Raw genomic sequence first — 26357 nt, forward strand, 5'->3', positions numbered from 1 at the left:
TAAAATGTAAGAAGATTTTTTTTAAAATACAAGAAAATTGCATTATCCATGCCTATCCATATTGGCATTCAGCTGGCTTCAGATGATGCACCTATATACAAGCATTCTCTTCAACTCTCAATCCAAGCCTCCTGTTTTAATAACTGTGTTTGTTTTATTGCATATTTTAATTATAGATGTTAGACAGATGAGAGATAGATAGATAGATAGATAGATAGATAGATAGATAGATAGACAGACAGACAGATAGATAGAGATGTTTATATTTCAATGCTTATGTAATTGGTATATAATGACACACATTTTCCCAGTTAGTGACACTTTCCAGTTAGTGACACAGCCAAAAGATGCATAACTGAATTTATCAGGCCCATGCCTACTGATATAAGTTTAAAATTATTTAATGTTTTCCTCATCAAATGCTTTTTATATTCTGATATTTGTTATGTAACTATTACATGCTGCTCTAGGGTCATTATTGTATTGCTGGGTGAGCATTTTAGGAATCATGTAATGTACATTGTTTTAAATTTTCTGATTTTAAATTGATTTTATCTGTTTGTATTTTATCTTGCCAAGTCACCTTTTTAATGAAGTGACTAGCAATCACAGTAGGTTGTTTTTTCTCTGGCATGTGGCCTAAAATATTTCACATAAAATTAAATGACATATGAAAGTTGATAAAAGTGTTACCTGAAGACAACCATTGCAAGATGACAGGGTGGGCAGGCAAGCAGAAAAATCTGAAATATTAACAAACAAATCACAATTATGTTTTTTATGGAGAGCATGATACAAATAGTTTGCTTCGCTGTTTTAAACTGCTCCATCAGCTTTTGCCAGATGTTTCCACTTATCAGACATTCCATCAAGAGTGCAAATATTCAGTCTCAACTTCTCTCGGGATCTTTCTCCTTATTTCAACAGTGACTACTATGACTCACCTGATATCAAAGTTCACCGCCAGTTCACATTAGCTCCACCAGCAGAACCTTAACTTATTGCTCAAGTGGAAGCACTGGTTACAACACCCTACCAAGAGCTACAGTTTCTAAGAACATAAGAAGAGCCTGCTGGGTCAGACCAATAGCCCACCTAGTCCGGGCATCTTGTTCTCACAGTGGCCAACCAGATGCCTGTAGGAACCCCTTAAGCAGGACTTGATCATGATCATTTCCCCTTCTGCAGCTTCCAGCAACTGGTAAAAGCAAACATCTTATCCCTGCTATTCATATAGCAACGGTGTGAGCTTATCAATCAGAATTTGGGTGTGGCCACATAAACAGGGTTGCCATATTTCAAGAAGTGAAAACAATTCAACACTTTTTCCGGTGTGGGCTGCCATACGCCCAGGTTTTCCTGGACATTTTAACCGGCTTTCAAAAATTCCGCCCAGACGCCATTTTTGACAGATTAATCCTGACTATGTCCGAGAAACTCTAGACATATGTCATCCCTACACATAAAGCACAACAATGACCAAATAAGTTCATGTGATCTGTTAACTTTCAGGGGGGAGCAGAAGAGTAGCAGATTCAAGAGTACACTTGGTATCCAAGTGTTCTGTGACACTTGTGGGGCTTGCTCATCCAAAACTTTTGACAACAGTCAAGTAACATGAAGTACATTAATATCACTGGACATCTTGTCCATCCCTCTGCTCAGTGCAGGTAATCCAGAGCCAAAGCATCTCCAGCCTCTGCCCGAACCTCCCCCCAGCCCCTTAAGTTACTGGTTCCATTGGCCACTTGTTCCTGCCATCAGTAAATTTCAGATGTTCAACCAAAATGAACCCTACTGTAACATAAGCCCATTAGAAACAGTCCTGCCTCTGAGGCAGCAGAGAACCAAGCTACATTCACACCATAAAACATTGTGATACCATGTTGAACAGCAATGGCTCCCCCCCAAATAATAATAATAATAATAATAATAATAATAATAATAATAATAATAATAATAGAAGCCATAGTTTGCTAAGGGCACTAAGAATTGGTAGGAAACACTGAGTTACTGTACAACTCTCACGAGTTCTCTGTGAAGAAGGAATGATTGTTAAACCACTCTGGGGCTTGTAGCTCTGTAAGGGGAATGGGAGGTGGGCATTAATTTCAGTGGAGTGTGGCTAACATTGGATACAACCCTGAGATCCCATGAGGTTGCAGAGCTCATCCACAAGCATTCCCAGGAAGCTCTACTGAAGATACTGAAGATCACTGGTAACCAGATCACTGAAAGGCTGACCCCACACAGGAGGGCAAAGAGTTAGACCACATTAATACCATATATTTAAAGCAGTATTATACCAAAGTCTTATTTGTGTTCACTGGAACATCTGGAAGAATGATGCAGCCCTCCCTCCCTGCAAGTGTTGATCAAGTGTTAGTTAGATGCTGAGTTTATGTTTTATTACATATTGCACTCTCCCCCATGTCCTTACTCATTGCTTTTCTAAAATAAACTCTCTTAACCTTTTTGAATACAGTAGGTAGGCTGGTTGTTATAGAACACTATGGTTCATCTCCCATAGGGAAGTTTAGGGAATATTAAAGATATGGATCAACTCTTGCACCCAGTGGAAGCTGGAAGGGAGTTGGCTGGCAGCTCCCCCAAATTCTAGGATAACAGCCCAAGGACTTATGGGGATCTTTGCTTCCCCACTAGTTTGGGAGCTTATAAGCACAGTGGCAGTGGCAGCAATATGGAAAGGTTGGCGCCATGGATGGCAGTTCTCTATGTTCTTTTGCACACTTTAAATTTATGAGTCCTTATATTCATATAATAATTACGAATTAAACCTGGGAGAAAACAGCTGCTATGGGATCTACACAACTATGCCTTATTGGGCAAACAACAAAGGAAAAGTTGGAGGAGTAATGAAATAGCAATGTGCAGAGCTGGCCCAAGACATTTTGGCACCTGAAGAAAACAACAAAATGGAACCACACACCCCAGCCATGGGAGAAGAGGCAAGTGAAGATCTGTGTGAAGAACAAGGGTGGAATGAAGATCTACATTGGAGCCAAGGGTCAGAGGAGACCAGTAGCACCACCACTGTAGGTGGCAGAACTGGAAGGAGCTGCTGAGGTGACATCAGATCTGGCCTCCAAGAACTGCACCCCAGCTGTTATCTCCACTATGGCAGCAACTGCAGCACTGGTCTACATATTTCTTGGAGGCCAAATCTGCTACCCCTGTGGATCCTGCAGACCAAGGCAGTCACCTCACCTTGCCTCATGGGTGGGCCAGCCCTGTCAACATGACAGTGGACAAAGATGGGTACACATGGTTGGAGCTCAGTAAGCAGACAGCAACATCATTATTCAGAAACTCACATTTCTAGATGGGGGGAAAGGGGAGGTGAAACACCATCCCCATAAATTTATCTAGAGCAATGCCAGTGAAAAGGTCGATATATCAAGATCTTTGCCAGCAGCAATTCATGAAATTTGGACTGCATAACTGTGATTTATTTATTTTTAAATGTTGTCCTCTCGCACAGCTGTTAAACATCAAGTGATGAGTGGTTCTGTAATGTGACAGGCAAACCATTTATCTTTGGTGTATATCCCAATTGTGTTTATATTCTTTTTTTATACATAATTCAAGAAAATGCTTTGAATTTGTTTTTCTTTTTTTAAAAAATGTAAATATATGAGGGCCATTGTTTTAGTTGTTCCACACAAAACCCCTCTCTGCTTTCAAAGGTTCCCAACTGTTTTGGACCCAATGTGAAATCTAACAAACTGTTGCGGACAGCACAAAATATAATTTCACAAAACAGCTGGCACTTAGGCACCCCTCTCCCCCAAAATTAGGACTCCCGGAAGGCTTTGGTTGGCACCAAGGGCCCCACAGTCAGCATGGGAGCCCAGCAGTTTATCAGGCTTTAGGAGTGCCAGGAATCGATACATCGACCAATTTTCCCTGGGTCTTAATGTCTCTAATGACACCTAGTTTGTAACAAGACATCAACAAGCATGGAAATTGGAAAGGCCAATCCCTGCTTCATGTATGAAACAAAATACATTTGCCACTTCAGTGTTCAGACTCATAAATCACGAGTGACACTTGTTTTAACAGCCGTCATATGCCAGAAGCCCTATCTGTCAGGGCTGTAAACATTATCCAAGCCACATCGGATCTGCTTAATTAACATCAGTGCTATTTCAACAGCAGGAACTCACGTAATTCCATAGTAATTACTGTCACCTTAACACATGTGCACTGCTAATGACACCAGCCTTGCTATATCCTGTGTAACCTATTTGGTGAACTCATTTTTTATTTTGGTCCCTTACTCTGTGCTTAAAGCCGTATTTTTACATAGATAAAGAAGACAATCAATAATCCATTTCCAGCTTTCTCCAAATATCGAAGGCCATGATATGGCAGCTTGCATTATAACTGAGTGAGAACTCGCTCATCTCAAAAATTATTTATCTTATTTAGAAAATGTCTTAACTGCATTATAGTCAGATGCATTATAGTCAAAAGAATCTAAGAGTCAAAAACAAATCAGAACTCAAATACTCCAATACAATGTACTAATCATCAGATAAAAAGCTATTAAAATAGCATTATTCAATCAGTAACAGCCACCTGCGTCAGGCAATACATAATCTCAGTGAGTCACTTTGTCGAGGGAAAGAGATCTTCCTCCGTTCTGTGGCTGCTACTGAAAGGGACTGAAAATCAAACTGCTGATATTGTAATAGTGTTATACAGGTCTATGGTGAGACCACACTTGAAACACTGTGTAGTTTCAGTAACCTCGCCTCAAAAAAGGATATTGCAAGAAGAGGTTCAGGAAAAGGCAACCAAAATCATCCAGAACAAGTTCCCCATGCGGAAAGGTGACAACATTTGGGGCATTTTTAGCTTTGAAAGAAAGGTGAATCAGAAGATACATGACAGAAGTGTATAAAATTACCGTATTTTTCGCCCTATAGGACGCACTTTTCCCCCTCCAAAAATGAAGGGGAAATGTGTGTGCGTCCTATGGGGCGAATGCAGGCTTTCCCGGGCTTCTTGCAGCTCTGCGCCACCCTCCGGATACCGGCGCAAAGCTGCGCGGAGCTCCGGAGGGTGGCGCGGAGCTGCCTGCGCTCCAGGGCTTCTTGCAGCTCCCCGCCACCCTCCCGATCCCGGCGCGAAGCTGCGCGGAGCTCCGGAGGGTGGCGGGGAGCTGCCTGTGCTCCAGGGCTTCTTGCAGCTCCGCGCCACCCTCCCGATCCCGGCGCGAAGCTGCGTGGAGCTCCGGAGGGTGGCGGGGAGCTGCCTGTGCTCCAGGGCTTCTTGCAGCTCCGCGCCACCCTCCCGATCCCGGCGCGAAGCTGCGCGGAGCTCCGGAGGGTGGCGGGGAGCTGCCTGTGCTCCAGGGCTTCTTGCAGCTCCGCGCCACCCTCCCGATCCCGGTGCGAAGCTGCGCAGGGCTGTGGAGGGTGGCGCGGAGCTGCCTGCGCTCCAGGGCTTCTTGCAGCTCCGCGCCACCCTCCCGATCCCGGCGCGAAGCTGCGCGGGGCTCCGGAGGGCGGCGCGGAGCTGCCTGCGCTCCAGGGCTTCTTGCAGCTCCGCGCCACCCTCCCGATCCCGGCGCGAAGCTGCGCAGGGCTCTGGAGGGTGGCGCGGAGCTGCCTGCGCTCCAGGGCTTCTTGCAGCTCCGCGCCACCCTCCCGATCCCGGCGCGAAGCTGCGCGGGGCTCCGGAGGGCAGCGCGGAGCTGCCTGCGCTCCAGGGCTTCTTGCAGCTCCGCACCACCCTCCCGATCCCGGCGCGAAGCTGCGCAGGGCTCTGGAGGGTGGCGCGGAGCTGCCTGCGCTCCAGGGCTTCTTGCAGCTCTGCGCCACCCTCCCGATCCCGGCGCGAAGCTGCGCGGAGCTCCGGAGGGCGGCGTGGAGCTGCCTGCGCTCCAGGGCTTCTTGCAGCTCCGCGCCACCCTCCCGATCCCGGCGCGGAGCTGCGCGGGGCTCCAGAGGGTGGCGCGGAGCTGCAAGAAGCCCTGGAGCACAGGCACCTCCGCGCCACCCTCCCGATCCCGGCGCGAAGCTGCGCGGGGCTCCGGAGGGTGGCGCGGAGCTGCCTGTGCTCCAGGGCTTCTTACAGCTCCGCGCCACCCTCCCGATCCCGGCGCGAAGCTGCGCGGAGCTCCGGAGGGTGGCGCGGAGCTGCCTGCGCTCCAGGGCTTCCTGCAGCTCCGTGCCACCCCCCGGATCCCGGCGCGAGGTCCTGCGGGGTCGCAAGGCTTGCAGGCAGCAGCCTGCAGCCCATAAGCTCGGGGGATAGCAGGGAGGCGCAGCGCCGCCACCCCGCTATTCCCTGACCTGATCTGAAGGCTGGGGGGGGGGGAGAAGCAAGCTTGCTTCTCCCCATCGCCAGCCCCATAAGCTGGGGGACAGCGGGGCAAGCCGCTGCCCCACGGAGGCTAGAGATGCTGTCCCTGAAGGCAGAAGAGGGAGATGGAGCGCTCTGTCTCTCTCTTCTAGCTTGGGGATGGCTGCGCAAACCTGGGGGGGAAATAAATTTTTTTTCCTTGATTTCCCCCCCAAAAAACTTGGTGCGTCCTATGGGCCGGTGCGTCCTATAGGGTGAAAAATACGGTACACATTTCGCTTTCTCATAATACTAGAATTCAGGGCCTCCAAATGAAACTAAGTGCTGGAAGATTCCAGACAGACAAAAGAAAGCACTTCACCACACAGCAGATAGTTAAAACTGTGGAGTTTGCTCCCACAAGATATTGTGATGCCACCAGTTTGAATGGTTTTTTAAAGAGGATTGGACAAATTCATGGTAGGGGAGGAAGGCTATCAGTGGATACTAGCCACAGTGGCTTTGTTCTACCTCCATTGTGAAAGGCAGTATTTCTCTGAATACCTGTTGCTGTGAATCACTATTGGGGAGAGCACTGTTGAACCAGGGGCTAGGGGAGAGGGAGCGGGGGGTGCGGTCCGCCCTAGCTGTCATCCCTGAGGGGGTGAAAAAAATGTGGGGGGTGGCACTTACCACGGGGCCTGGCCTGCAGCGCGCCCGAGCCACACATCTCTCCTGGGAGTGACGCAGCAGCTCGGGGCCCCGCGCTGCCTGAAACAGCAGCATGGGTCTTGCGTTCGCCAGGCGGACTCAATGCACAGCTTGCTGCGGAGCCCCCCTGAGCAGATTGCCGTGGCGTCCCGTCCCCCCAGTGCATCGTCACGGCAGCCCCCTGAGCGGCTCGCCCTGCCCTTGCCACTCCGGGTGCCGGAGCGGCTAGCTACGCTCCTGTGTTGAACTCAGGTCCTGATCACAGGCTTCCCATAGATACCTGGTTGGCCACTATAAGAACAGGATGCTGAACTAGATAGGCATTTGGCCTGATACACCCTCTCCCGTCATGCAAATTCATTCCGAAAGATTTGGAAAGAACTTGGATCATTTCCTGAGCCAATCCAGAGTTTGGAAAGTCGCCAATACACATGCCTCAACTCCTAAGAACCCTCCTCTCTCCCTTTAGTCTCCTCAGTAGCAGCCCTAGGAGTGGCAGGTTGCATGGCAGAAGATCTGTCAATGTACTACTACATATTCAAAGGACTACAATACCTTTCCTTTGGGTGCATTGCTATTGGCCAGCTAAATGGAAGAATGTATGGGAAGGAAGCCAGGACCTGGAGGGCGTTTATAAAATGCTTTTCTTTGGAGGCATATTGCTACGGGCCTGGCTTGACAGAACTTGTGCTGACATAACTAGAGGTTATAATTGTTCTCTGAATTGAGTGGTTCCAGTGTGCTCCTTTGCAAGCAGCACATATAACATACAGAGATGACTTTTGCACGCTGTTTTGGCAAAAATAAAAGCTAGGTGAGGATGCTTTCCCTGCCCCAAAGCCATGCTTGCCTAGCCTCCAGCCCCACACACAGGAGCTGGGTTTCAGCATTTGCTATTTGGGGGGTGGCCTCCAATGGCTGGATAAATATAAAAATCATGAAAGGCAATATCCACTAACTGATATTGCAAACAAACAAACAAAAAACCAGCACTGCAGATACAAAATTCATAGCCTTCATTCCAGATTTTTCAAGGCTTTCGCACAAAACATTCATCAACTATTTAAAAATAAAATAACAAGAAGAAACCAATTTGTAGTCTTCTTTCTTGGTTTGATGGCTTAAATCACCAAAGGTGTGAACTAAAACCATACAATAAACTATGTGGAACTTGTTATATTTTAAACTACAGAAAGTTGTTTCAAACACCATGTAGAAGAGGGCAGCCCAACATACAGCCCTGAGGTCTTTTTGGGCACTCTACGTCCTAGAGACCTCCCGCCTTCTTCCCAAAGCACAGTTAGCACTTTTCCAGCTTTGGAAAAGGGGGGCTCTAGGACCCTGCAAGAGCCACATGACTCTTTCCCAAAACCTTAGCTGTTTTTATAGCTGGGGAGGTGTTAAATTTGGGCCTTGCTCGCTTCTCCCATACAACAAGGCAGTGTGAGGCCCACAGGTTCCATATTGTCAAAGTGCTCTCACGGCCCACTTGGTATAAAAAGTTGGATCACCCTGACTTAGAAGCACACGTTACCTGTGCTTACCTTTTTACAGTTAGTGTTTTCTTGAGTATTTGTTTTGATAGCAAGTTCATGTCCTTTTGACTTCAGTGGGCCTACACTCAGTATGAGTAACCTTGGATGTTATCCAATGTCCCTCCCTCATCAAACAACATCATGGCTACAACTGTGCTTGCAAGCAAGATTGGCAAGGGTCCAACATATCATAGCACTTGAAATTTATGGTGTGAATGTAGCCTAATATTCTGCTTTTGTTCCATGATGGATGTCAAAGCAGCACACATGGGGATGCCACGCAGCCCTCCTCCCAGACAATTATTGGACCTAGATCTGTTTATCTTCATCAAGATTGCTGCAACTATGTACCTTCGGATCATGCTCCAAGAAGACGGCAGCCTTCACTGATGGCAATACTTGTCACCACCCTAGAAAGGCAGCCTCCTTGGAAACCAGTCTCCATCTGTCTATTTATGAGAGCCACCCACCTCTGTGATAAAGGCTAGGCACCAGCAGTCAACACCACCCACAAGTCGCATCATCATATCCCTATAAACGCCTTCAGACCTCCAGTGTGCTGGTCACAGCCTCACTATGCTTTTCCCCCATCTAGAAAGGTATGATAGTTTCCCTGATCCTTTCACTCCTGGTACACAGTGCACATGTGCATGGAGATTGCAGCTTCAGCAGTGTTTTCAACCATTTTTCAGAGAGAAACTGCAGAAGAATAGAAATGACTCTCATGCTTTTCCCTGCCAAGGAATCAGAGGAGCACACAGAGTCATCTGCCAATAAGGGAGGCAAAAAGCTCAGCACAGTTTCCTTAACTGAGAAAATTCAGTGTTGCAAGCAAAGCCAAATTTATTTTGCAACAAAATAATTGCTCTGACAAAACCAGAATTTCCTGTGCATTATTCAAGGTTCAGGCTTTAACCAATGCTAAGAACTGAAGAATACCAGATCAAGGAAGATCATACCCTGTTCACTCACTGAACCTTTCAAAGACATCCATAAGCCTAATTGCAAGTATTATCTAGACAAGCTGGCTGCATTTGGGTTATGCTCTTTGTAAAACCTGCTTTTAATCTAAATAGTGCACTCAGTAGATACTCCATTCCACGGAACTTTTTCAGAGCAAACAAGTCTTGGAAACATGATCACTACAATGGAAACACCATTCAGCTTACAGTAAATTAAGAGCGAATGGATGAACACAAAATCAGTGCAAGGAAAGTCTTGGGGAGAAATGGTTGAAAGAAAGACCATTAGAAACAAAAAGATAAGTTAGGTTCATGGGCATAGCCATGGAGGGAAGGGGGAAGGGGAAGGGCAGGGGGAAGGTTCTCCCCAAATCAAGTAAATCAATGGGGGGGAAATTTCTTAACTGAGGTTCTGCCCCCACTAGCAAAAAGTCTGCCCCCTCCCCCAACATAAATCCTGGCTACACCCAAGGTTAGGTTTAGTGATGCACATCACTCCTTTTAAAAACGTATCCGTTCTAAGTGCAACTCTAGTTTATGAAGTCTGATAAAACAGCCATGAAAATGAAAAGGGCAGGTGTTATTAGGAAGGCACAACATGCTGGAAAATATTGTTTACCAACTCAATTGAGCCTTAAGTGATTTTTCAACTCTCCACTTGCAGCCTTGCTCCACAGCAGGCAATCGCCTAGAGCAGGATAATAAACAAGTCCAGACTAGAAACGGACCACTCAGAAGCATGCTCAAACAGCTTTGCAAATCATGTTGAGGGGGAAACTACTTCGCTCCATGCCAAAATTGGTTAAGGCATGTTGGAGGTCCCTGGTGCCCTGCCCAATGACAGCTTGCAAGATCAATTTCAGTTGCCGCAGCCCAAAAATGTCGACAGGACACTTGCAGTGGTGAGGCTGACTATGTGCCCTGTTGATCCCTTCATGTATGGCAACATCTCACAGAACTGGAATGACTGGATGAGTTCAGATCAATGCCATACCACAGGACAGGAGGGAGTTGTGGCCTCTTCCCTGAAAGAGGTGATGTGAAAACCAGAGATTCTAAATGACACTACCAACCAGTCTCTAATATTCCCTCCCTAGGCAAGGTGATTGTGAGGGTGGTGCCTAGCCAGTTTCTGGGGTGCTTGGAAGGAAGCAGATTCTTCAGATGATTCCAGTCTGGTTTCACGCCCAGTTTTAGAAGCACAACACCCTTAATTACCCATGACTGATGACTGCTATCAAGATAGGGAGAGTGTGACCCTGATGGTTCTCCTTGACTTTTCAGTGGCTTTTATTTATTTATTTCATAAAATTTATACACTGCTTCATTGTAAAAACAAAAAACCCAACATCAAAGCAGTTTACAGTACAAAAGATAACAGTACAGTGGTACCTCGCAAGACGAACGCCTCGCAAGACGGAAAACCCGCTAGACGAAAGGGTTTTCTGTTTTGGAGGCGCTTCGCAAGACGAATTTCCCTATGGGCTTGCTTCGCAAGACGACAGCCCATAGGGAAATATCCGGGACAGCGAGGGAGCGCAGCGCGTCTTTCCCACTGTCCTCGGACCTCCTCCGAAGCCGGGCGGTGGGGCGGGAACGCCTCCTCCCGCCGCCGCCAGGCTTCGGAACGGTGCTCCGAAGCCGGGCGGGGGGGAGGGAACACCCGCCGCCGGGCTTCGGAACGGTGCTCCGAAGCCGGGCGGGGGGGAGGGAACACCTTCTGAAGGCGGGCGGGGGGCAAAAGTCTTTGCTCCCCCTTGCCTGCCTGTCCCGGAGGGCTTTTGAAGGCAGGCGGGGGGAGCAAAGACTTTCGCCCCCCGCCCGCCTTCAGAAGAGGTCCAGGACCTCTTCTGAAGGCTGGCGGGGGGCAAAAGTCTTTGTCCCCCCCTGCCTGCCTTCCCAGGGGCTTTTAAATCGCCCCGGACAGCGGAGAAGTCCTCCGCTGTCCCGGGGCGATTTTAAAATGCCGCCCGCCAGCATTTTAAGATCGCCCGGACAGGGGAGAAGTCCTCCGCTGTCCCGGGGTTTTTTAAAATGCTGGGGGTGGGAAGAAAAGCCCTTGTCCCCCCCCCCCAGCCTTCAGAAGAGGTCCGGGGACAGACTGTCCCCGGACCTGGTCTGAAGGCGGTTTCCCTAGGAACGCATTGATTGATTTTCAATGCATTCCTATGGGAAACCGTGCATCGCAAGACGAAAAACTCGCAAGACAAAGAGACTTGCGGAACGAATTAATTTCGTCTTGCGAGGCACCACTGTAAAATCAAGAAAAATGATTTAAAACATGTTAGAATACTAAAGCATGCTAACACTTTTGACACCATTGACCATGGTGGTGGGGGCAGCCCGGTTGGAAATGACCTGGTCAGGGCCTTTTCGGAGGCAGTCCCTCATTTTTTGAATGCCTTCCATAATAAGGTGTATCTGTCCCCCTCATCACTGACTTTCAGTAGAAATTTGAAAATACTTCTCTTTACCTACGCATTTGATTGCTAAAAGACACTGTTCCTGGCACACCTCAGATCACTGATCGAAATTTCTTTTAACTGTTTAGAGGAGGGGTGTTAGAAACAGTCTTAGCTGTTATTGTTCTTTTTCATATTTTATCTTTGCTGTGTCTGCAACCCTGGGCTCCTTCAAAAGGAAGGGCAGGATACAAATTGAATTAGTCAAACAATCAATCAATCAATCTGCCATCACTTGTTCAACAAATGATGAGTAAACAAGCTAGAAGTTGTTCCTCCAAAATTTGGCGTGTTTTCCAGCTGCTCCCATTACTTTGTAGCTTGAGCAAACATCAAGGGTAGAGCAATCAAACAAACTGTGATTAAGCAAGATTGCGACATTCAAATAAAACACCATCATTTTAAAAACCCATAGTTCATAATCTAGCAAAAACCATGGATTCTCACCAGGGCTGTCTTAAGCATATGCGGCGCCGGGGTGTAAAGATCCGCCCAGCGCCCCCCGCAGGTAGCCTAGTCCCAGATACGCAGGAGGGCAGAGCCGGCCGGCCACCTCAGCATCTTGCTAGCTCAGTCACCCCCAAACTCAAGTCGCAGAGCTGCCCACAGCAGAAGAACCCGCTGTGGCGCTCCGACCGACGGGCAGGCTCTTCCCCGGACTCAACTCTTGGGCCCCAGAGTCTTAGCCTGGTGCCCCTGAGAGCCCCACACCACTAGCACCTATGGATCTCACTTTGCCTAAACAAATCATGTTTTAATCATAACATGTAAACCAGGCCATTGAGTAGCTCAACAAAAATGTTAACAGTACAAATTGTTACAAATTTGATGCTCCAGTTTTTCAAGTTGATCCACAAAACCTTACCCCTAATTCAAGGAGCTGTTATTCCACCAACCCAAACCTTGGTAAAAAAACATTATTAGACAAAGGAATTTTTGACCAATTTCTACAGGTTTCTACCTTCTGAGTTTTTTTAAAGTAGTTAACTAAATGTGAATCCAACTGTAGACATTAACGTGTAGCACTAAACAGCCTTCAGGAGTGCAGTATTTCTGGCCAATCCACCAAGCAAATAATTTCTGTTTGCTAAGTGGAGCGTGGGAAATGTAACCTTTTCAAAAGGAAAAAAGGATCAAAAAAGAAAAGGTTAGGTTTGTATGCTAGAAGTGACAAACTTTCAGCCATTTGGGTGCTGAGTGTTACATCAAGGTGGGAGCATATTACTCCAGTTCTATTTATTTATTTATTTATTTATTTATTTATTTATTTATTATTATTATTATTATTATTATTATTATTATTATTATTATTATTATTATTTCTATACAGCCCTTCATCCAAGGATCACAGGGTGGTTTACAATATAAAAACACAAAAATATATACCATAATAATTAATAAAAAGAATAAACCCACCCACAGTTTAAAAGGCCATCCATTATTTACCGTATTTTTTGCTCTATAAGACTCACTTTTTCCCTCCTAAAAAGTAAGGGAAAATGTGTGTGCGTCTTATGGGGCGAATGCAGGCTGCGCAGCTATCCCAGAAGCCAGAACAGCAAGAGGGATTGCTGCTTTCACTGCGCAGCGATCCCTCTTGCTGTTCTGGCTTCTGAGATTCAGAATATGTTTTTTCTTGTTTTCCTCCTCCAAAAACCAGGTGCGTCTTGTGGTCTGGTGCATCTTATAGAGCGAAAAATACGGTAACTACCCAAAGCTAGGACATTTATCATTTACACTGCCTACCTATATTCTTCCAGGCCCAATTCAAGATGGTGAATTACAACAGCCTGAATGACTTGGGCCCAGATATTTGAAGATGACTCACTCTATCTGTGACCATCGTTTTTCAGTTTTGGGCCTGAAAACTGCAATAGCCCACAGGAAGCTGCCAGAGACTATAGTCCAGGTGCGAGAGGGGCTATAATCACACACCTTTCACACACCATATCACACACAGAAAGAGAGAAAGCCATTTTCCATGAAAACAGAACCAAATTTTTAATTCTAATTCCAATTCTTCTTAATATCTGTATTAATATTATTGATTCAAACACTTAATTCTAATTTTAATGATGTTCAAGTTTCCCTTTTATATTTTCTCCGAAGACCTTTCCCTTTGTGAATAAATTTGTGAATAAATAAAAACTCTCCTGCTGTATGCCCTTTATCTGTCCAAAGTGTGGAAAAGGCAAAATCCTCAGTAATCCCAGAAAATGTAACTAATGCAAACCTGAACTTTGCAGCTATTTAAAACCTCTGATTTCAACTTGTGTTTGCAAGAGCAGCAATAGCAACAAACTGCATGGGCTGCTTCTTCTATATTTCCAGGGAACACAAGCCTGCTGAGACTATCTTCTTGCAGAGGAAGCAGCTACAACTGCACACTTTGAAGAAATCCAAAAGCCCTTTCCCTTCAGAGGGAATTAAATCTGGCTGTCAGAGATTCACCACACCTGGTCTGTGCCATATTGATTTAAACCTGATAGCTATCCATAGGCTTATGCTATATGCAAAGCCATGCCTTTTGTAGTTGTTCTGCTTCCGTTTCTATTAAATAGTGGGTGGTCATACCAGACGACACAGAGATTTCTCCAATTAGTTCTTTATAAGTAAGCTGGAACTGAACTAAACAGCTCAGCCGGCCTGCTTTTATAGGCAGCCGGCTGTCAACATTGTCACAACCCAGGGTTTCCCGCCTAAATAATAATAATAATAATAATAATAATAATAATAATAAATTATTTATATCCCGCCCTCCCCAGCCGAAGCTGGGCTCAGGGCAGCTAACAACAATACAACAGTACAACACAACACAACACTCTAAAATCATTCATTATAAAATTAATTCAAATCAAACCAATGGCAACCATTGGGCCAGAGCTCCGCGAAGATTGCCGAAGGTGGGAGTCAGGCTGTGCCCTGGCCAAAGGCCTGGTGGAACAACTCTGTCTTGCAGGCCCTGCGGAAAGATGTCAAGTCCCGCAGGGCCCTAGTCTCTTGTGACATAGAGTGTTCCACCAGATCGGAGCCACAGTCAAAAAAGCCCTGGCTCTAGTTGAGGCCAGCCTAACCTTCAAGATATTTTTATTTGAAGACCGTAAGTTTCTCTGTGGGACATACCAGGAGAGGCAGTCCCATAGGTACAAGGGTCCTAGGCCGTATAGGGCTTTAAAGGTTAAAACCAGCACCTTAAACCTGATCCTGTACTCCACCGGGAGCCAGTGCAGCTGGTATAGCACCGGGTGAATGTGATCTCCCAGCGAGGACCCCGTAAGGAGGTAAATTAACTGACATGGACCTGAGTCTGTAACCTGAAGCGTATGTAACCTGAAGCGTATGTAACCTGAGGTACCACTGTACACCATATCCCTGGTGGCCAGGGTGAAAACTTCAATACATAACAGTTTCTCCCCATGTGGTTGACACAGCCACCTCAGAAATTAAATGTAAAATATTAATATCAGTATCTTCCTACCTCCCAAGGACAGTCACACAATTGCCTCTGTCCTTCCAACGGCATCACTGGCTGGTCCTTGGAGACATTTAATACTGCTTTGGTTACCTAGACAACTCACTCCTGGACATTAATTCAAGAGTGAAGAAAATTCCTCAACCTGAGAGCCCTAGTGGGTAACCTTCCAGAGTTCACATGCTTGTGATGGGTAAATGGATCATGGAATCACAGAGCTGAAAGGGACCATGAGGTTCATCTATTTTAACCCCCTGCAATGCAGGAATCTTGTGACTCTCTCTGTATGTACAGGAGGCTACCATCCAGCTATGGAAAAGTAAGAGGTGTTCATCCAGGCAACCAAGAGGCATTATTACAGTTCAATAACATGTCTGCCAGCTTGGCAAAACAACTAGAGGAAAATGTGGAGCAGTGTCAGTAGAGGGGATGGGAGGAAAGCATGTGGAGATTCCTAGGGGCTGTACAGAGAGGCCGAGGGGGGCACATTTGGCCTCAAGGCCCAAAGCCCCTGACTCTTGCTTTAAATACTGTCAAAGGTCAAGCTGAAACGCCCACTGCACATGCCTATTCTATGTTCTCTTCGCTTGCAAGATCAGTTTGAAGACTGCAGCGTCATTTAAGGTTCTGCAGTATTTCTAGTTCCAAATCGGGGGCATCATTTGTACATTAAGTTATGGAGGAGAGGGACAAAAGCAAAAGAAGTGACCTTGCTATTCACTGCCATTCCTGGTACATTAAGCCGGTGCATTTCCGCTCACCTGCAAATGTCAGGGGCAAGGTGTCTGCAAGGTTTACCCTGAAGCTCTGCCTAGAACAGGTGCCGTCTCCAGCCCAAAAGGCAGCAGCAGCAGCAAAGAACAAAATGCTCAGTTCGCCCCACACGGCATTCCAAAATAGCACAAGGATCAGCGCTTCTCAGTGTGCCAAAATCTTCTCTGTGCATCAATTATAAGGCAACTGCTCCTTCATTGAGGGCAACCTGCTCTTCTCAAACTCCAAAACGTAGCCAAATTCAGCAGAACTAAGACCTTTTGCAAAAGCATCTAGGTCTGCTAAATTTGAAATACATTAGGCACTTTGAAGGCAAAAAACCTTTTTGACTGAGAGAGGGCCATATTTAAGCAGTGAGAAGCCGTTGTTGTTTTCCGATATTTGAGTAGATAGCTGATAATTGTGTTTATGCAAGCTATTCGTTTCTTGCTCATTTGTTTCCAAACTAGAACACATGTGGGAGATACCTCACTATAAAAATAGTAATCCTACTCATTAGGTTTTCACACACAAGCTGTTGCTTGAAGTTATGCTAGAGAAAGCCAGAGTTTGACCTGATTTAGACCGATAGCTACAAGACCATGCAAAATTACAACTGCAAATAATATTTTTGCTAAATAACAAACCAAGACTGATCCTGTTTGAAACTGGTGGATTGGGAGTACTAATATTTTTTTCCCTTTTTAATAAATATTTTATTAAGTCTTATAATAAAATGACATTAACTCTAACAAAACCTACAGAGCGTTACATGCATAACTCAGTTACAAGCAGAAAAATGGAGCAGGGACACTGTCTATCAACTAAATCACTGAATGCATCGCCAAGGCTTGAACTATCCATGACACAGGCTCTCCATGACAAAGTATGTGTAGCTGGCGGTCTTGCATTAACATCGCTTCTGCTTTCAGAGCTGATATAGGGGAACCATACTTTGTCAAAATGCTCTTGTTTGGTTTGGCCTCTCACGACTCTTCTCCTTCTGTGCGACATTAAATGCTCAGGAAAAGTCAGATCCCAAACTTGGTTTTGGGATCAGGGATAATTATTATTTCTTTAAATGTTTGGGGGGAACAGAATTTGTAGGAACATTATTATTCTTTCATTAGTATCTATGTAGACCAGCTGCTTTGTATTAATGTAGGCCCTGTCATGCACAAACCAGTAAGTAGCCTGGGTACAAATACTCTAGACAGACAGACAAGGAGAGAAGAGGGAAACTGGAAAAGTGGGAGATGAGTTAGAGATAAGAACAGCTAAAGAGTGTGTTGGACTAGGGCCTGGAAGACCAGGATTCAAATCCCCACTCAGCTATGAAGCTTTGGTCAGAGACTCTCTCTTAGCCCAACCTACCTCAGAGGGTTGTTGTGAGAATAAAATGGGGAGGGAGAAATCCACGTATGCCAACCTGAGCACCCTAAAGAAAAGGTGGGCTATAAATGTGTTAATAAAGAACAAAGTAAGTGTGAGCAAGAGAACAAATGCAACACAATTGAATATGTAAACTGAGCTAGAAGTGAATGAGGTTGCATGATCAGGGAGTCAAGAAACAGAGTTTCAGTTGACAGCACCTTCTTTTCAGAATTTTATTTCATCCTTTTCTTTTCCTTGTTTAAAGCTGCAATTATTTAAAAATAAAAAATAATAAAAAATAAGGAGTGTGTCCAGCCGAAAAGGGGTCTGAATTGAATTTAATGAAACTCCCTGGACTGAAAAGGCTTATTAGACTCCCATTTAAAATTATGTAAGAGGACAAAACAAAGTGTCATGTCCCAAATCCCACTGTGATGCATGCACCCAAATAATAATTCCAGTTTAACTGCCACTTTCTACAGTCTTGTGTAAATCAAGTGATTCTGTGTACATAGCAGTTCTCCAAATATTGGGAAGTGCTTATAATGAAGCATTAAAAGTGTTGTACCTCTCTCAAGCCATTCTTCTTTTAAAAGGTACTCAGTCACTGTACAAATAAATACACCTACTTTTCCTTACGTGATTTTCAGCCACTTTTTTTGACAAATACCCAAACGTACTTGAAAAATGGGACCTTAAGTTGAGCTCTTGCACAGTTAGATTTGTGCAACCACCTCCCACACAGACTACAGCCTAAAAGACATCAAAAAAGTTAAGCTTCAGGTGACAGGTTAGGGAATGCTTTAGAAATGTCTCTTTAAAGCATTGTGACAAAACTGTTTATAAAGTGGTGGTTTGAATGTTTACAGGTAAGGAGCTAAGTGCATTTTATAGAACAGTGTTTGTGCAGAAAAAGAAATTCACTGCAGGTGCCTGCAAACAAAGAGATTTTAAGCTTTCTTCTCTTTCCTTTGTTGTTTCCATGTGACAAATTCTAGACTGTAAGCCCCTCAGGGCAGGGATCTGTCCCTTTGTACTCTGCAAAGTGCCACGTACATGGCTGATACCACAGCAAAACCAAAAAACACTTCTGCGCAGGGGTGACTAAGTTCTGGCCCTCCAGATGCCGTTGGGACTCAAACCCCATCATCCCTCAACAATAGGGTGTGTGGACCGTGGCTGAAAGGAGCAACATTTCGAGAACCAAGGACTTAGCCATCTTTGCTTCAAAGGACTTCAAGGCTTGGAAGATATATGTGCCGCCCCATACACTCCACTTAGCATCAGAGGAACATTTAGGGGAAGGGTTGGAACTCAATGGTAAAGCATCTGTTTTGAATGCAGAAGGTCCCTGGTTCACTCCTGGCATCCTAGGCAGGGCTCCTGAATAAAACCTCAGAGAGCAGTCAGTGTTAGAAACTTAGCTATGAAAGCTAGGAGCTAAACAGCACCTTAAACTTTAAACCTAAAGTTATGGGCGCAACAATGAAATGTCTGGGCGTGTTTTTTTTTATAACAAGAATACAAAGCTGAAAATGAATGAACTGCAGGTAAAATATCATGTCCATTTTTCACACGGTCTAGTTCTTCCCCTGACCATCACCCCCAATATTCTTAAGAGCAGGGGTAGGCAACCTAAGGCCCGTGGGCCGGATGCGGCCCAGTCGCCTTCTAAATCCAGCCCACAGACGGTCCGGGAATCAGTGTGTTTTTACATGAGTAGAATGTGTCCTTTTATTTAAAATGTATCTCTGGGATATTTGTGGGGCCTGCCTGGTGTTTTTACATGAGTAGAATGTGTGCTTTTATTTAAAATGCATCTCTGGGTTATTTGTGGGGCATAGGAATTTGTTCGTTATTGTTTTTCAAAATATAATCCAGCCCACCACATGGTCTGAGGAATGGTGGACCAGCCCACGCCTGAAAAAGGTTGCCGACCCCTGCTTAAGAGGGTCTCTTCTCCAGTCTTCAGAGAACAGCTGGAAGTGGGGAGGCAGTTTTAATCTGAAATCTTAGGCGCAGTACTACGCCCAGAGCTCAGAAACTGCTTGCACTAATGAAATTCCCTGTTGCAAAACACGCCTAGAACAATGGGAGCTTCAAACACTGAGAGCAATGTAGGTTGAGCTGGATGGATCAGTGGTCTAACACAGTAAAAGGCAGCTTTCTATGTTTGAGGAAGGACTACAGCTCAGTGGTAAACCCTCTGCTTTGCATGCAGAAGGCCCTGCGTTCAACCCTCGGCCTCTCCAGGCAGAGTTGGGAGAAAGCCTAATTTGAAATCCTGGAGAGCAGCTTCTTATGTTCTAGGTGCCTTGTTCCAGGCACCTCTCTGCCAAATAAAGTTTGGCACATGTCTATTAGAAGTAAGTAGGTGCCAAACTAAATCATGGGTTTTACAGACAGGTTTTGGACTAAACCGAATTTGTATCTGATTTTGGTTTGGGCCTTTTGTTTTTGTCCTGCTTTTTTGTTTGTTCATTTTTCTTCCCATTATCTGCCCTTCTTTGCTTTTTTGTGTGCTGTATTTTTTCTGGTTTTAGTGCGGTTGTTTTATTTATTAATGTAATCAAACTTTCTGATGACTTGTTTTATTTGGTGATGGAAGCTGCCTTACGTCACTATTGTTTTAAATAAAATGGAAGGATTCAAGCTTTTAGGTAAAAAAGACAGGTAAAAATTTCACAGCTTCTTTCTGCCAATGAATGAGCCACATGTAACTAGAATGTAACTAGGGACGCGGGTGGCGCTGTGGGTTAAACCACAGAGCCTAGGACTTAACAATCAGAAGGTCAGCGGTTCGAATCCCCGTGACGGGGTGAGCTCCCATTGCTCAGTCCCTGCTCCTGCCAACCTAGCAGTTTGAAAGCACGTCAAAGTGCAAGTAGATAAATAGATACCGCTCCAGCGGGAAGGTAAACGGCGTTTCTGTGTGCTGCTCTGGTTCGCCAGAAGCGGCTTAGTCATGCTGGCCACATGACCTGGAAGCTGTACGCTGGCTCCCTCGGCCAATAAAGCAAGATGAGTGCCGCAACCCCAGAGTCGGCCACGACTGGACCTAATGGTCAGGGGTCCCTTTACCTTTAACTAGAATGCTAATAATTCCTTGCGATGTTTGAAATGATGCTACAACCCTGAATAAGGATGAGTACAGTAAAATCACTTTCTTCCCCTCCAGGAGCCTTGGGATGACATCTTAAGTGGGTATCTCCTTTGCTGCAAGAAATGCACTGCAAATCTCGACCTAATGGGGTAAATGTAAAGGTAAAGGGACCCCTGACAACTAAGTCCAGTCGCGAACAACTCTGGGGTTGCAGCACTCATCTCACTTTACAAGCTGAGGGAGCCGGCGTTTGTCCGCTCCGCACACAGTTTTTCCAGGTCATGTGGCCAGCATGACTAAGCCGCTTCTGCCGAACCAGAGCAGCGCACGGAAACACCATTTACCTTCCTGCTGGAGTGGTACCTATTTATCTACTTGCATTCTGACGTGCTTTCGAACTGCTAGGTTGCCAGGAGCTGGGACCAAGCAACGGCAGCTCACCCCGTCGCAGGGATTTGAACTGCCGACCTTTCAATTGACAAGCCCAAGCGGCACAGTGATTTAACCCACAGCACCACCCGCGTCCCTATTGCAAATGATGCACCCACTTTAGCTTCCATGCATATGACATCTTTTGCCACAGTAGCTGCATGGGCAAGAGTGGGAATAGCCCACATGCTGCCTTCAGATGCTGTGAGTTCCCATTATCCTTGACCATTGCCCATGATGACTTGGGGATGACAGTAGTACACAATATCTGGAGAGCACTACATTTGCTATCCCTGGGCAAGAGTCTGGGAAGGACTCTGCAGAAACCTTTTCCACTGAAATTAGTTTCAGTCCAAAGTATGCAACCAAACCATTCAGCTTAATTATCCAGGCCAATGGCTAGCCTAGGATTGGATTTCCAGACCATGTGAGACCCCATGAAAATTATGGATTGAAGTGACAATATCTATTCAACATACTGTCAGGTAGAGACATCAACTGACCTAAGCACACTTAGCTAGGAGTAAGCCCCACTGAACCTAGTGTGGCTTACTTCTAAGCCGACATGCAAAGGATTGCACTGTTATTTTTTTTTACTCAGCATTACAAATAGGTCCACAGTTATTAGGCCACCAGCACATACAAACACATATGTAATACATGAAGGGATAGAGAAAAATACAGCTAAGTATTTAAATCTGTAACTCCTTGTTACCTTGCCTTGTTACCTGAAGGCAATTCTCACCCAGTGAAGGCAAATGGATATTGACAAGCCTACATTAAATCTATGGTATTTATACTTATCACTTCAACCCGACTGAAGCTGTAGTCACAACACAACATATATAGTTGCTTATAGAGCCATAACTGCTGGTTTTCGTATTTCCAAATGCAAAACTAAATGGTTTGTATCCAGTGTAAATCATACTCAAAGTAGACCTATTGAAATTAATGGTCATGACTAACTTGGGTCCATTAAGTTCAATGGTTCTACTCAGAGCAGAACTCAGTTAGAGACAACCTAAGTGTTTCCTTCTCTGTCCTTGCATCATCTTTGTTACCAAATGTCTTTTGCATTAGGGCACAATTCCAAACTCATTAATCAGTTCCTTTAATCACCAACTTAAGACTGAAACAAACTGTAGAGAATGTTTTACATCATGCCCTCTTTTTACCCATATTTCTCTCCCCCCCCCCCCCGCATCCTGTTCCATTTGCTTTTCAACATCCAGCATGAGGAAGAGCGTCTACGTATCTCGAAAGCTCAATTACCACAATGTGAACTTTGGCTGGCCCTAATTGAAAGTATTTTGCTACCGCTCTTGTTTCAAAGATTCCTGCCTGGAAATCAGAAGGAGAGAGCTGAATGAAACAGCTACTAATAAAATATAAAGGAAAAGAAATTGCATAGCCCCCCCCCCAACAAGACATACACAGCTGAAAAGTCCACTGCTGCCTGAAAGCTGCTCCCACACACACTCTTCCTCTGTAAGAACTAATTTGTCTGATTTCAGTGTTGTCAACATAGATCATTTAGTCCAAGATACAGTATCACAACAGGCCGTCTTTAAGATATGGGGGCAGTTCCCTTTGTAGTAAAGGCAGAAGCTATGTTTTTCTTGGCTACTTTAGGCTCAGTAAGCAGCTGTGGTTGGCAGCAACTCAAGCTTTATTTGCTTATCAGGAGTTTGGCGATAGTCCCATTGATGCAATTAGAATTGTAATTAGTGAGACCCATAAACTAGTAACATAAACACTTCACCACACAGCCTAGCCTAGAAATGCCCACCTCACATTCATAGGGTATTATTTTAGCTAGAAGTCAACCATTCCCAATTCTTCCCCCCCCCCCAATGGAAAAATCTAAGCTTCTGCATGTTCAAAACTAAATATTTCCCTGCCCAGGAAAGCCCCCATGATGCCAGTCTTATCTTTGGGGTAACAAATATGGCTCTGCCAGGGTTTTGAATGTAATCTTATTGCATGCCACCATTTATTATACATTAGCTATTTATTTTATCTTGATGCTCTCTTTTTTTGTAAAGTACCCTAGAAGCTTTACTGAAGGGAGGTAATATATAACATAAAATAATGTTTGCAGTAAGAAGAGCCCTGATGGACCAGCATTCCATTTCCTAGAGTGCTTAACTAGATAGTTACAAGAAGCCAAATAGCAAAACTTGAGTGCGATGATGCTTTCCTCCTGGTCACACTCAGCATCTGTTATTCAGAGCTGGCATACTGACTCTGATCCTAGAAAACACAACACCGCTAAGCAGGATAATTTCAAAGGAGTTCATTGCCAAAAACGAAACCTTATCCAATCAGGGGTGTCAACTTGAATAAAATATTGGGAGGGGCAGGTAAGCCCTACACCACACAATCATTCACAAGACACACACACACCATTTGAATGGCAATACCCATTAACTTGGGGGTAGGGGCCTCAAATATTTTAGGAGAGGGCTGAAGGGACCTTGGCCCCTAGGAGTTGGTTCCTATGATCTCCATATCTGGAATGAATGCCTATTATGCTAATGAGCTGTTATACCATCTACTCTTATCCCTGAAAAAAAGACAGATATTTCTAGGAAGATTCTGTTTCCAGTGTGACTAAACGAAAGGGGTCCAAAGGCGCTTTTTTTTTGGAACAGTATTCCTCACCTGCATCATCGTAACTACGTGGCAGGGATTCAGCAAGTAGATGACTGTCTTGGAAGCAAACTTGAATCCCACTTCCAATCCAAAAGTGAGGCAGAAGAACACCAGCAACAGGTTCTTCCCTATGCTCTCCTCTTTCTTCCGAGACTGAGCAAGCAGGTCCACCACCTCCTTGGAATGGGTTCGCCTGATCTTCTTCAGGGACACCACCACCTCCAGAACTCCCACGCATAAGAAGATCAGGGTCTCTACCAGGCGCTGTTGCCAGGGGAGGAAGGCAGCACACTCAGGACCCCCGTTGCCTTCAAAGCTTGGGTCCACCCCACCGTACATCCAGTCCAGAAGATTGGAGAAGCTGTAACGACTCATGGCAAACCCCTTCTGTTCCTCTTCTGCTTGGCCGTCCTGGAGAAGGTGGGCGCTTGATGAGATCAAAGCTAATATGCTGTTTGGGTGACGAAACATGAAACAGAGAAGAGTCCTTATCAGCAAGTCCTCTCCCTTCCACTTGTGAGACACAGAAAGGAACTAGACAGGTGATCCTCAGCTCTCACTCTAGGGTGCTCAGGTAAGAAGCTAAACAAACCTGTGGGGAGGATAGGAAGTTAAACACAACTTAATTATCAAACCAGAAAACAGGATAAAGAAAGGACGCATAACAGAACCAAGCTCCCTGCTCTCTCTTCCAGCAGAAGGCCCAGTCAGCAAACTGTTGCTTTATGACCCTAAAAGAGCTTTGGCAACCTGTCACAATCCAGATGTTTTGATCTACAATTCTCAAGCCCAGCCAGCAAGGCCTCTGGAGGCCACCTGGTTGGCAAAACCTGCCTGAAAACCCCAGGCACTATGTAACCGGCACACTGTGTACAAACACACACCAGGTATAAACAAACACACAGTGTGCTGGTTACATTGTGTCTGGTTGCCCAGGTTTCTAAAGAAGCATGGCTGGTAGTACCTGGGTATATAAAATAACCACACAAAAACAGCGGTGAGGGATATATATATATATATATATATATATACCCATACTCCCTCTCTCTCTCCTGCATAAATGATTTCCGACTCTTATTTCTCTATTTGAAATATTTCACAGCCACTCTTCATCCAATGGAATCCGGCGCATCTGCTACAACAGGCACTACAATACACAAAGCAATGCAATAAAACAACATCCTTCACAGTAAATTTGTGGAGGGAGAGGCAACAAAAGGCCACAGAAACTAAAAGTAAACAGAAGCAACATTACCTTCTTTTTTTAAAGAGCCACGGCAGGTTTTGGGGTTTTTTTAACCTCTTTAACTCGGCACGGCTCCTTTCTCCCTCAATCCGGCTAAGCTCCCCACGCAAAAAAAAGAAAAAGGCGCTTCGCCAACGCGATGTGGTTGCCGAACGAGATCGTGAGCAACCACAACCCTTGGAGGTAGGCCTGCTCGCTTAATCACCACACTTTCACCAAATTCCCGCGAAAGAGGGAAGCGGAAAGGGGGCGAAGAGAGGGAGGAGGGAGCAAGAGGTGAGCAATTTGTTTATTTATTGAATTGAAGAGTTGGAAGGGACCCCTAGGCTCATCTAGTCCATTTATTTCCCTCCCCCTCACTGGCGCCACGCTCCGCCTTCCCCCACTTCCTCACAATACCATTCGCGCGCGCGCGCCCCCCTACCTTCCATGGAAGTCCCCCCGCAACTCTTTCTGTCTCTGGAAGGGGCTAGCTATAATCTCCCCTCCCCGGAAAAAAGCTGTGCTTTCTGGTCCTCTGCCTCCTCCAGCGAGACTTCCCAGCGACGTGGTGCACCCCTTCCCTCCCAGTACCTCAAGGGAAGGCGGGAGCGAGGGAGGGGGCGGGTCGTGGCGGTACTGCAGGCCCTCCCTCAGCTCTTGCCGGGGCAGGCGCTACATGAGGAAGCCCATCAGCCCGGCTCTGGGTTGCAGACCGGAGGAGGAGGAGGAGGAGGAAGCGCAGCGGCAACAGAAGTGGCGGCCAGCGCTTATCGGCTCCCCTTCCTCAGGTGTAGCCCGGAACGCAGCTGGGGAGCAATCTGCGCTCTGGACGCCGCTGCTGCTGCTGCTACTCTCTGCTCGCCTCTTCCAGGAGAAGACCACCACCACCACCACGCCGCCCCCACCACAGCATCACCCCACCGACGTGCTCAACTAAGGCTAAAAAATGGAAGGTGCACCCCGGATTGGTTGCGCGGGTCTTCCCGCTCCGCCTCTTAGAAGGCGGCTCCTGTGTTTCCGCGCTGCTGTTGCTGCCCCCTTTTCTTCTTCCTCCGCCTCGCTTCCACTTGTCGCCTCAGTCAGCCCGTCACTACAGCGTAAGGAAAAAAGGCGGAGAGGCGCGCTTTGCCGCGCTTGCTCCGCGGGCTCGCTTTCTGCCCAGTCTTTGCCTCTCCGCTGCGCCACTTGCGAGCGCAAACGCAAACAGTTCCTCTGGAGTGTGTTGTCTTCAACTGCCTTCAGTGGGGCTTAACTTCTGTTAAATGTGTGTAGGTGACAGCAGCCTCAGTGTTCCTCTGTGCTTTCCGCAAAGTGTTTTTAAAAAGAAAAACTAAAAACCTCCCCAGAAACAGCTAGCACCA

The 26357-nt window shown here is 45.9% G+C and overlaps 1 protein-coding gene across 7 annotated transcripts in view; it reads right to left on the reverse strand.

The window, feature by feature from the left end:
* TMEM164 (transmembrane protein 164) overlaps positions 1 to 26071 on the reverse strand; it is a 58224-nt gene extending 32153 nt beyond the window's left edge. Inside the window, exons 1-3 of one of the 7 annotated variants that reach the window (XM_081179345.1) lie at positions 25956 to 26071; positions 23778 to 24360; positions 694 to 743 (exon numbers count right to left, since the gene is read on the reverse strand). In XM_081179345.1, coding sequence (XP_081035471.1) covers positions 694 to 743; positions 23778 to 24239 — 512 coding nt within the window. In that variant the 5' untranslated portion in view covers positions 24240 to 24360; positions 25956 to 26071. The other 6 variants (XM_081179347.1, XM_081179344.1, XM_081179346.1 and 3 more) reach the window with 6 other exon arrangements.
* Between the last annotated feature and the right edge of the window lie 286 nt (positions 26072 to 26357).

This window comes from Podarcis bocagei (assembly GCF_964188305.1).
Source record: "Podarcis bocagei genome assembly, chromosome: Z".
Classification (NCBI taxonomy): domain Eukaryota; kingdom Metazoa; phylum Chordata; class Lepidosauria; order Squamata; family Lacertidae; genus Podarcis; species Podarcis bocagei.